Source organism: Dama dama, chromosome 20 (genome assembly GCF_033118175.1).
Source record: "Dama dama isolate Ldn47 chromosome 20, ASM3311817v1, whole genome shotgun sequence".
NCBI classification, from domain to species: Eukaryota; Metazoa; Chordata; class Mammalia; order Artiodactyla; family Cervidae; genus Dama; species Dama dama.
Genome location: NC_083700.1, coordinates 89,463,565 through 89,476,484, shown reverse-complemented (window position 1 = coordinate 89,476,484; position 12,920 = coordinate 89,463,565). Strand labels below are relative to the sequence as shown.

The window sequence follows — 12,920 nt, the reverse complement described above, 5'->3', positions numbered from 1 at the left end:
AGAGAAGTAAAAAGAAAGGAAGAAAGGGAAAGATATACCCAAACAAATGGAGAATCCCACAGAATAGCAAGGAGAGATAAGAAAACCTTCTTAAATGAACAATGCAAAGAAGTAGAAGAAAATAGTAGATGGGAAAGACTAGAGATCTTTTCAGGAAAATTGCAGATATCAAGGGAACACTTGCAAGAATGGGCATGATAAAGAACAGAAAAGGTAAGGACTTGATAGAAGCAGAAAAGATTAAGAAGAGATGGCAAGAATACACAGAAGAACTATACAAAAAAAGGTCTTAAGGGCCTGCAAAACCACAATGGTGTGATCACTCACCTAGAGCCAGACAGCCTGGAATATGAAGTCAAATGCGCCTAAGGAAGCATTACTTTGAACAAAGCTAGTAGAGGTGATGGAATTCCAGCTGAGCTATTTTAAATCCCTAGATGATTCTGTTAAAGCGCTTCAGTCAATATGCCAGCAAATTTGGAAAACTTAGCAGTGGTCACAGGACTGGAAAAGGTCAGTTTTCATTCCAATCCCAAAGAAAGGCAATGCCAAAGAATGTTCAAACTATCACACAGCTGCACTCATTTCACATGCTAGTAAGGTTATGCTCAAAATCCTTCAAGTTAGGTTTCAACAGTACATGAATCAAGAACTTCCAGTTGTACAAGCTGGGTTTAGAAAAGGCAGAGGAACCAGAGATCAAGTTGCCAACATTCATTGGCTCATAGAGAAGGCAAAGAAATTTCAGAAAAATATCTACTTCTGCTTCATTGACTATGCTAAAGCCTCTGTATGGATCACAACAAACTGTAGAGAATTCTTAAAGAGATGGTAATACCAGACCACCTTACCTGTCTCCTGAGAAACTGTATGCAAGTCAAGAAGCAACAGTTAGAACTGGACATGGAAAAACAGACTGGTTCCAAATTGGGAAAGGAGTACATCAAGGCTGCATATTGTCACCCTGCTTATTTAACTTCTATGCAGAGTACATCACGCAAAATTCTGGGCTGGACGAATCACAAGTAGAACCAAGATTGCCGGGAGAAATATAAACAACTTCAGATATGCAGATGATACCACTCTAATGGCAGAAAGTAAAGAGGAACTAAAGAGCTTCTTGATGAGGGTGAAAGAGGAGAGTGAAAAAGTTGGCTTAAAACTCAACATTCAAAAAACTAAGATCATAGTATCCGGTCCCGTCACTTCATAGCAAATAAAAAAGGAAAAAGTGGAAGCAGTGACAGATTTATTTTCTTAGATTCCAAAATCACTGCTGACAGTGACTGTAGCCATGAAATTAAAAGATGCTTGCTTCCTGGAAGGAAAACTATGACAAACCTAGAAAAACCTAGCTTAAAAAGCAAAGACACCACTTTGCCGACAAAGGTCTATATAGTCAAAACTATGGTTTTCCCAGTAATCATGCACAGATGTGAAAGTTGGACCAGAAGGAAGGCTGAACACCAAAGAATTGATGCGTTTGAATCAGTGCTGGAGAAGACTCTGGAGAGTCCTTTGGACAGCAAGGAGTTCAAACCAGTCAATTCTAAAGGAAATCAACCCGAAATATTCATTGGAAGAACTGATGCTGAAGCTCCAAAACTTAGGCCACTTGATGTGAAGTGCTAACTCATTGGAAAAGACCATGATGCTGGGAAAGACAGAAGGCAAAAGAAGAAGGTGGCCTTGGATGAGACGGTTAGATGGCATCACTGACTCAGTGGACATTTGAGCAAACTCCCAGAGACAGTGAAGGAGAGGGAAGCCTGGCATGCTACAGTCCATTGGGTTGCAATAAGTTGGACACACCTTAGCAAATGAACAACTTTATCCACTGAACAAGTCCCCTTTCTCCCCTCCCTCCAGCCCCTGACAACCACTATTCTACTCTCTTGTTTCTAAGAGTTTGACTACTTTAGACACCTCGTGTAAGTAGGATAATGTAGTCATTTTGTGCCTGTCTTGTTTCACTTAGTATAATGTCCTTAACGTTCATCCATGTTGTAGTATGTGACAAGATTTCCTTCTTTTTTAAGGCTATTACTGCATTATATGTCTGAACAAGTCCCCTTTCTCCCCTCCCTCCAGCCCCTGACAACCACTATTCTACTCTCTTGTTTCTAAGAGTTTGACTACTTTAGACACCTCGTGTAAGTAGGATAATGTAGTCATTTTGTGCCTGTCTTGTTTCACTTAGTATAATGTCCTTAACGTTCATCCATGTTGTAGTATGTGACAAGATTTCCTTCTTTTTTAAGGCTATTACTGCATTATATGTATATGCCACATTTTCTTTAACAATATTCTCTCTTAACTAAATAGTCTTTGAACGTTTCAATCTAAACATTTAATGTAAACAAGCAATCAGTTGGGCTAATCACACACTTTCTACTATTATTGTTGTTCGGTCACTAAATTGTGTCCAACTCTGCGATGCCATGAACTGCACCACGCCAGGCTTACCTGTCCCTCACTATTTCCGTGAGTTTGCTCAAACTCATCTCCATTGAATCAGTGAGGCCATCCAACCATCTCATCCTCTGTCACCCTCTTTTCTTCTTGCCCTCAATCTTTCCCAGCATCAGTAGGAAATATATGAATACAATTAAGAACGGCTTTTTAACTGACATTTCTTGAGCTGTGAGCTAATATATACACTGTATCAAAAAGGAGAAATTCTTACCAAGAAAATAATATACAATGCAGAAATTTCTAAGCAGGAACAGTGATTCCACACAACTATGCTTAACTAGCAAGAGCAGAGACCTCCTGAAGCGTAAGAACTTGTATTGCTGTGGAAAAAAAGAAAACCAGAATCAAATAACACATTCAAAGAAAGGTTCTACTTTATTCTAAAGCAAGCACACAACAATTCACACATAAAAAGACAAAGTCTATTTCAGAGGTAAAAAAAAAATCAACTATCTCTGATGTTAAAATATTTAATACTTTATTATATGGCATCTCATTTATATGACATCAGAAATGAGAAAATTAACAGTATCAATCTATTAGGTTGGTGCAAAAGTAACTGCGATTTTGCATTGCTGAACTTTGCTATTTGATATTGGAATACATTCTTAAATAAATGTGGTTATGTTTAAGGTGTATTTCTCACTTTATTTATTTATTTTTTGCTTATGACTCATTACTTGCTGTTTATTTCCTATTTATTTTCAGACTAGGAAATTGATGTTAGACAAAAAGCAAATCTGAGCGATTTTCTTATTGAAAATGGGTCATAAAGCAACAGAGACAAATCAAAACATCAACAATGCATTTGGCCCAGGAACTACTAATGAAGTACAGTACAGAGGTGGTTCAAGAAGTTTTGCAAAGGAGACAAAAGCCTTGAGGACGAGGAGTGCAGTGGCCAGCCATCAGAAGCTGACAATGACCAGTTGACAGGATCGCTGAAGCTGATCCTCTTACAACTACACAAGAAGCTGCCAAAGAACTCACAGTCGGCCATTCTGTGATCATTGGGCATTTGAAGCAAACTGGAAAGGTCAAAAAGCTTGATAAGCGGGTGCCTCATGAGTTGACTGCAAATTCAAAAACCATCATTTTGAAGTGTTGTCTTCTGTTATTCTACACAACAACAAATCATTTCCCGATCACATTACAACGAGTGACAAAAAGGGGATTTTATACAACCAGCAAAGACTAGCTCAGTGGCTGGACTGAATAGCTCCAAGATACTCCCCAAAGCCAAACTTGCACCAAAAAAAGGTCATGGTCACTGTTTGGTGGCTTGCTGCCTGTCTGATCCACTATACCTTTCTGAATCCTGGCGAAACCATTATACCTGAGAAGTATGCTCAGCAAATCGACAAGATGCACTGAAAACTGCAACACAACAGTCAACAGAGTGGGTCCAATTCTTCCCCAGAACATCTGACTGCACGTCCCACAACCAACGCTTCAAAAGTTCAAAGAACTAGACTACAAAGTTTTGCTTCATTCGTCATATTCACCTGATCTCTTGCCAACCACCCACCACTTCTTAAAGCATCCTGAGAACTTTCTGCAGAGAGAATGCTTCCACAACCAGCAAGAGGCAGAAAATGCTTTCCAAGAATTTGTTAAATCCCAAAGCACAGATTTTTATAGTATGGGAATAAACAAACTTATTTCTCATTGGCAAAAATGTGTTGACTGTAATAGTTCCTATTTTGATGAATAAAGATGTGCTTCAGCCTAGTTATAATGGTTTAAAATTCATGGTCCAAAACGGCCATTACTTTTTCACCAACCTAATATAGTAAGGAATATCAAGATGGAGTAAGTATTAAAAAACATAATAATTAACAGCTAACACTTTTTGGACACTTACCACATACCAGGTACTATTCCAAGCACTTTAAATGTATTAATCCATTTAAACCTCACAACAACCCTCTATTTTTATCCCCATCTTATAGCTGAGAAAACCAAGGCACAAAGAGGTTAAGTAATTTAACCAGTGTTACCAGTTAGCAAAACAAAAATCTGTGATTTTAATGTAGGCTGGCTGGCTTCAGAGCCTGAAACCTTAAAGATAGTGTATAATGCCTCTACACTAAAATTTTTCACATGGGGTTTGCAGAAAAATAGGAGGCAGTAAAGAAGACACAAGCCTAAGCTCAGGAGACCTGAGCTATATAATACTGCCTTTTTCTGTACAACATTAAGTAAGTCTCATCACCTATCTAATTATCTGAGATAGAATAAGGCTGAACCAGCTAAACAGTTCCTTAGTGGGTACCTTCCAATGCTAACAATCTAAGAGTAAAGAATCAAGCAAGAAAAAATATGAAAGGGTTTTTCTGAAAAAATTACACTTCTTGTGAAACAAGGGTTGTGTACCCTAAAAATGCCAATTGGAAAAATATTTTTATATTACTGGAGAGGATCTGAGGAAACCTGAAGAACCAAAGATGGACTTCCCAAATTCTAGTCTTCCTTTGTGTTTATATTAGGGCTGGTCCTTCTTTAAGGATTTCAGAAACAGAAGGACAGCAAAGTCTTTAGGTAGAGGTTTTGTCTTCATACCGTATCTGCAGATTCCAACAGTATCTTACAAAAAGCAGCCCAGGTAAAATGAGTACTTGGTCACTAACCATACAGCTTGAAGTATCCTGGTTTATTAAAATACTTTCAAAGTTCAAGATGTAGAATTGCACCTATCCCATGCAGTCACTGGGTGCTACCACTATCTCACCTTCACCTTCCAATAAAAAGGGCATAGTTCCTATACTATTACTATTGCAGCTCTCACCTTAACCATCACTTACAAGGTCCAGAGAGGCTACAGAAGCAGTTAGATATACAGAGAAAGCTAATATACCCTCTTATTGCTCCTAAAGTGAAATGCTTTTCAATTCCTTGTTGGGTTCTGTGATTTGGCTATAAGCTATCCTTTACCTATTCAAAGATTCACAATGTGTCCGGCTATATAAATCTTATCTAATTTAATAAACTTTCAAATAGTCTTGTTGGTGTATACCTTACCAAGCCTATCTTGGTATTTATTCATTTCTTTGTACCCTACTCCACACCAATGTTGTGCTTTTCCCTATCAGTCAGTCATTAAGAATCTAATAAGGCTTCTCTTCTTTTTTTATAAAGAACATTACAGCATACTAACACATATATATGGAATTTAGAAAGATGGTAACGATAACCCTATATGCAAAACAGAAAAAGAGACACAGAAGTACAGAACAGACTTTTGAACTCTGTGGGAGAAGGTGAGGGTGGGATGTTTCGAAAGAACAGCATGTATATTATCTATGGTGAAACAGATCACCAGCCCAGGTGGGATGCATGAGACAAGTGCTCGGGCCTGGTGCACTGGGAAGACCCAGAGGAATCGGGTGGAGAGGGAGGTGGGAGGGGGGATCGGGATGGGGAATACATGTAACTCTATGGCTGATTCATGTCAATGTATGACAAAACCCACTGGAAAAAAAAAAAAAAGAATCTAATAAGGGCAACAGAGCTGAGTTTTGTAGCAGAAGCAAGTTTAAAGAAAAAAAAAAAAAAAACATAATGGACTAACAGCAAATTGGTTAAAGTACTATATTTTTAAAAAGATCTAATTTTTCATATTGTTACATGAAAAAGTAGTTACTGAATAATAAGTGCAAAATAAAAGTATTTATGAAAACCCCAACCCATCAAATATATAATATTACAGCTACTATATTTATAAATGTACAATGAAGGGTCTGGAAAAATACACAAGAGTAAATCCAAAATTTTATCAAAAGAAATTACAAATAATCTAGCTGTCAAATTTTACAAATGTGCATTACATGGTATAAACAATAATTTATCAGTACTATCAATACTGGACTTTCCTTGTTCACTCCCTTACACATTTGTGATGTTAAACAGGCTTTCACTATCAACTGAAGTCCATGAAGGAGCAAGACATTTGGGAGTAATCTAATTTTTCTCTAGTACTTTCTTTTCTTCATTTTCTATATTCTTAATGATGTTTGCATCAAAGATGATTCACCATGGATATTTCTATGCAGGATTTTGGGATCTTTCTCCTTGTGAAATTCTGAGGTAGCGAAGACGGCACTCTGCTTTTAACTCACCTTCACAAGATGTGAAGAACTTATAACAGGACTCCCTATCATAGGCTCAGAGAGCAGAGAGGTAAGCGCCACATTCTTGCCTGTGAGCGCTATCTCTTTGCAGTAGGTGTATTTTCATCGGACTGTTCTCAAGAATGCAACAGGCATGTGAAAACTTTAGTTAAACCAGGAGAACCCTAATCCATCACACTCTAATATTTACACTCTCGTGGCATATCATTTATCTATACATCCCTCCCCCACTCTCTCCCTCCCAGACTGGGTCCTAGCAGGAGCTAGTTCTAAGTTTTACTCCAAAGCCCAGTATTCAGTATGCTGTAGAGCAGGAATGAAGTGAATAACAGCACAGTCAAAAACAGTGGCAACAGGCTCCAGAGAGCCTTGGTGGCACTGGAGAAACCTCAACCTACCTTTCTCTCTCCTGCCACAGGAGGGGACAGCTTCTACCAAATTAGTAGATTTTTAAAAACCTAAGTGAAAGACAGTCTACACTATCCCACTCAAACCAATCCAACTGTTTTATTTATTCAGAATGTAACTGACATGTTCTATATTTACTTGTACATCCTCAGGCTAATGAGATTATTAGGTTCAAAAAGAAGCTGGCAACTGCACAGAGGTACCTTGCGTGAGTGTCATCATCACCCTCCCCCAGCCCTGCTTGGTCACAGCAGCTGCCACTACCTAGCAAGGAGGGAAACAGTGGAGCAAAGCAGTATTCTGAGAGACGCAGCAGGAAGGGTAACTGCAGCTCCCAGACACTCAAGTCTCATGAAGACAAAGATCTCCTCTCCAAATGGCATTTTGAGCATCTCAGTCCTAAGTTTCACTGATCAAATCTTGAATTAATCAGATGAGGCCAGTTAATATACAGAATCACCAGGGCGATTTTAACCCAGCCAAATTCTGACATGAGGAAATGCTCAAATGACAGCTTACCTGTATGATGGGAAATGGAAGATAGTTCATATTGTTAATAAAATACAGGAGGCTATAGCTATAGCCCATAAATGCTCCAGCCAGTAGGAAGAAAAGGTGATACTCATTTAAGCAGGTTTGTACAGCAGGGCTATCTAAGCTGAAAGGGAAAAGTTAGGTTATTAATTCAATAGCCAGGGACACATATCACCATTTTAGGCTCAATATTTACTGAAGGAAAAGCTTTGACTTAATTACTTAAGAAATGCCCCAAATTCTAACATAAGGGTGTATTTTAGGTTAAGTGTGGGCAAAAGATTAACAAAACCCTTTCCCCTGATGCATGAGAATTTTACCTTTAGTTAAAACTAAGAAGCATCCTGTGGTTCTGGGCCCAAGGTATGACATAAATTTCCTGCTAATCACTTCTCTTAAGAAGCATGGGCTTGGCTGTTACTTTTGCAGAAAAACCTTAATAAATCTTCCCATTTTAAGAACAAAACAAAAAACAAAACTCTAGCTTAGCTCATTTGGAAATCTGGTAAGGGTAAGAATGTCTCCTGTGACAGTAAGCAATGGCGCTTTTTAGTCACTTGTAAACTGTATCTGGGCTAGGAAGAACTCTAAATGAAGGCTATATACCTCATAGAGATGCCGTAACTTTGGGCTTCTCTCTGTGTTGTCTCTTATGAGGAGACAATCCTTCATGGGAACCCTTTCACTAAAGAACATTTACCACATTAGGAAAAAAGCCTGCCCTATTTAATAGTAACTGGGGGACAAAAGGAAATCAAGTATTCAGTAGTCATGAACACTGTATAAAAGCAATGGCTAATTGAGAACTTAAAGACTACTCCAGAAATCTTTTTTGATTTTTAAAATCAGAATATCAATCTGATATTTATATCAATGTCATCTGTTCAAGAACTGTGTATGTTTCAAAATTATAAAAGTGTTCTACTGAAGAAGGTAGTTGTAATTATTTAAAAAATGTTTTCATTCTTCCCATATTATCCTTCTTTCAAACCCCAACCTAAATGCCACCTCCTCCCAGAAGCCATGTACCGATCCCTCCCTGCTTTCTGAACTCCCACAAGTTTGATCTGCACATTTCATTTTCTTCCTGTTATATCCTACTTCTCCCACATTTCTACTCCTCTCCCCATATATTCATTTGCATACATGTCTTACACCACCTACTGTTCTCAACTCTGAAGGAGCTTGTACTCCATATGTAAATCATTCTAATAAATCCAACAGCATCTAGAATAGTACCTTGCACAGAATGGTTTAAAAAAACTACTGAATTTAACAAACATAAAACATCAAAAACATTTGATGTATGTGAGAAAGCACTTTTTAATAGAAGTCTGGAAAGTAAAGAATGTCCATAAACTATTAATGTACACAGGTCACCTTTGGATTAATAACTAAACAAGGACCCTTATAAAAAATATATGGAATATTACCTCTCAGTACCAGTGCAGGGAACCACAAGAAAGCTGTATTGGCCCTTGGTTATCACTGTAGCACACCAAGCCATCATCATTCCCATTGCAGCGTGAATAAAGGAGTGCATGAGCTGCTGCGGATGAAGGATCTTCCCTATCAGTGCCAGTCTTGAGCAGGGAATGGAAGGCACAACTGAAAACAAAACACGCGACTGTAGCTTTATAATCCACAGCATATGAAGCAAGAGGACCTAAACTCTTCCCTCTCCTCCTTGCATAAATACTCCAAAGGGCAGGAAGAAACCGAGTCGGTATAAAACATAGTACAGAAACATTCTAAGTCAAAATAATTTGAAAAAAGACTGAGGAAATACAGATACACACAGAAAAACAAAAACCAAAGAATCTAGAGAGATGAAACCTAAGGATAGTATGATTAACATTTTTCAATTCTTTCTAATTAAGATTTCCGGACAGCTCAAATAGTGCCTACCCTGCCACTTCCCTTACTGCCATAAAGGAATAAACAATAATTTTAAGATAGTGCCTGTCTTCCAGCAAGTTATCCTTATTTCAGCATTTTGAATTGACAATATATAGTCCATCTGGAAAAATAAATTACAAACTAGGTAAATAATGACAACACTGAATACTAAAATAAATGCTTGCAAGGTGAACTAGGGAAGGCAAGAGTGGGGAGGAGGTGAGGGATGCTGGCCTTTGAAAATAGCTGCCACAGGGTTCCATGACCTATCTTTGTACACAGTCTTCTTTTAATTCTTACAGTATTTAATAGATACCAAGTATGGTGGAAAACTAAGCATCAAGGGAGTAGGTTTAGGTGCTTCACAATTTGGAAAACAGGATGCTATCACCTTTCCCTCCCTACCAGAAAGGCCCACAAGACCTACTGACTGTGTAATTGACTTATACTCTGAACATATATCAAACCTTCTGATGTCATTAAACTTTTTTATATGCTCTATCTTTCCCCTAGAAAGTCATTTTTCTTCCTTGTCTACTTAATATACTCACCCTTCAAGGCTTGGTTTAAACGTCATCTCCTCAGGAAGTTCACCATGCTGGGTAAATGGTGCTCCTATATACTCTCCTACTATCCAGTGTATTACTGGCTCAGCATTCATTGAGACCTCTTGGGGAAAACTGGGACCAAACATCTCCTATCCCTACACAATGCATGGCACAATGTAATGCATAATGAACGTTGAAGGAATGAGCCAAAGTGACTAGTCAGGCTTTAAGAAAAACTAGACGAAGACTTCCCAGGTGGTCCAGTGGTTAAGACTTCACACTTCCACTGCAGAGGCCACAGATTCAATTCCTGGTTGGAGAACTAAGATGATGCAAGCCATGTAGCACAGGCCCGCCACCCTCCCCCACCACCAAAAAAGCTAACTGTGAGTCAAGGGGTTCTATAGATGGCTTGAATAGAAAAAGAGATCTGTCAGCAAGTAGGGAGGGATTAGAAAAGCAAAGGAAAGGGGTATATTATAAAATCCAGAGAACAATGTGAAATTGTATATCATATCTAGCCAGGAAGTACTAAAGAGCTAAAAAGAGGAACGAACTTATAGTGAAAAAAAGAAGTATAACTTAAAGCTTCTCATTTTACCTCAAGGACAGACTTAAGGAATCTGAAAAGGCAGGAAGAGCAAGGAGAGAAATTGAGAAAAAGTAAAAAACTCTGAAATCTAGCAGGTGATTCTCCCAAGGCAAAACATATGATATTTTAAATTTTGTTGTACCAAAATCACAGAATTATAGACTTTAATATTTGAAAAGGACCTCAGAAATCATCTGGTCTTGATCTCATACTCTATAAAGGAGTTATTTTTATGATATATCTGCTAAATCACAACTTTAATCACTAGCTGTGAACTAGTAAAATGCCTAATTTTTTTAATGTCATAAAATACATATTTTTAAAAATTTCCATTTTAAGTATATAGTTTTAAGTACACTCACATTGTTGTGCAACCATCACCACCATCCATCTCCAAACTTTTCCATCTTTCCCTGTACCAATTAACTCTGTATTCACTGAACAATTCCCCACTCCCTCCTCCTTCAAGTCCCTGGTAACCATCATTCTATTTCATATCTCCATGAATTTGAGACTACTCTAGAAACCTCATATATATAAGTGGAATCATACAATTTGTCCTAAGAGTGCTAATTATTTTTTAAAATCAGAGAAAGTATTAGTCAAATAAATTTTACAATAAGACACTCAAAAGCATATAATTCTGTATACATTTAAAACTCTGACACAAAATACAGCCTCTGATGTACACATCCACATATAAAATTCATTATGTCTGCTCTTAGTAAAATAAATTCAGGTATTTTAAAGATGGTTAACATTTGAAAACTCACCTGTATAGAACTCCACATTGAAAATACTTATTATTACAATTACCACTGACAGCAGCAGAAGGTAAAAGATAATGTAGGAATTATACAGATCATTGAAAGAAGCTAAAACAAAAGAGAAATGAATTAGTGAGTTCAGTCATATTGTCATGTTTAGTATACTGCAATAAAAAGGGGGGTTTGAACCACAACTCTAATTTTAATTTAAAAACTTATCTTTAAAATTATACCAGAATTTCTTTCAGATGACCCAGATGATAACATCAGACAAATAACACCATATGCAAACATATTTCATGTAAAACAGAGAAGTACCACATTTAGTAATATACCAACAAAGTTTCTTTCTAAAATGTAAATATTTTTCAGATCCCTTCTTAAATGCAATTAGTCCATAGAGCTAAAAAAAGTAACATTTCTAGAAATAGAATAATCTGTACATCATCCAAATGAACAGAATTAAAAATAAAATTCATGAAATACTAATACATTCACATTTGAGTGGTTCAACAATCAATATTCCATCTAAAAAATGTGACAGTTTAAAATATGTATATATTATGCCTAAAAATATGAACAAGAGAAATAAAAATATGGACACGTTTGTTAAATACACTAAATGAGACCAATTATTTTTAAAATTTTAATTCATTGACCAAAATTACTGAAAAATTATTAAGCATCCACAAGTAAACTTCTCAAGCATTACACCGAGCTAAAAGAGTGAAAGAACTAATTCATGTGGCTGGAAATAAGGAAGGAAGGACTAAATTTTGCTGTAAAGACTTTATGAAGCAAAAGTTGAAGCAGACAGTAATATTTGATGAGAAAAATGGCATAAATCAAATCCAATCTGGAGAAAAAGGGACACTAGAATTAAAGAACCCTTGGGCCACGAAATGGCGAAAAGTTTTTGTCTGAAGTACCAATCCATAACAACTGGTAATGGCTCTAGGTTACAATATTGAATATTCTAAAGTTGCAACTACACAAGCATGAGTGACACAGACACGGGCAAGGTGGTTACAGAAATACTTGCCACCCTGGTACTAGCTTATGGCTTAACTTCATCTGACTGTGAGATTTACCCAAAAAGTGACTGATATGTCTCAACAAAAAACTTAAAATGACTTCAATTCTTTAGCAGCAATCTCTCTCCAAAGGCCATAAGGTAAAGCTTTTAACTCTCTGAAAACTGGCATTTCTTCTGAAAAATTAAATTAACAACATACTTCCCACTTTCCAAAGCAAAAGAAATTTATTGTTACCATTGTGGCAGGGGGGAAGAATTTCAAGAGTATTTGTGCCTTTTAGCCTTAGGCAAGACCTTAAAAGGCTTCAAAATCTACTCTAGGAACATTTCTCTCTTTTTAAATTCTAGTGTGGGGGAGTGAAAAAAACATAGGCTTTGAAGTCAGAGACCAATATTCAAATCCTAGTTCAGTTACTCACCAGCTGCGTCTCTGCACAGACTTATAACCTGAGTCTAAGGTCCCTCATTTAAGTAGGAATACTACCTCATTCTTATCACACAAGGTTGTATTAATAGGAAGGATAAGAAGTA

The 12,920-nt window shown here is 37.1% G+C and overlaps 1 protein-coding gene across 1 annotated transcript in view; it reads right to left on the bottom strand.

Moving 5' to 3' along the window:
• Positions 1-12,920, bottom strand: part of NDC1 (NDC1 transmembrane nucleoporin) — a 55,942-nt gene that overhangs the window by 38,841 nt on the left and 4,181 nt on the right. Inside the window, exons 3-6 of the mRNA XM_061121847.1 lie at positions 11,360-11,461; positions 8,981-9,155; positions 7,533-7,671; positions 2,687-2,795 (exon numbers count right to left, since the gene is read on the bottom strand). Of these exons, the coding sequence (XP_060977830.1) occupies positions 2,687-2,795; positions 7,533-7,671; positions 8,981-9,155; positions 11,360-11,461 (525 nt within the window). The remainder of the gene's footprint in view (positions 1-2,686; positions 2,796-7,532; positions 7,672-8,980; positions 9,156-11,359; positions 11,462-12,920) is intronic.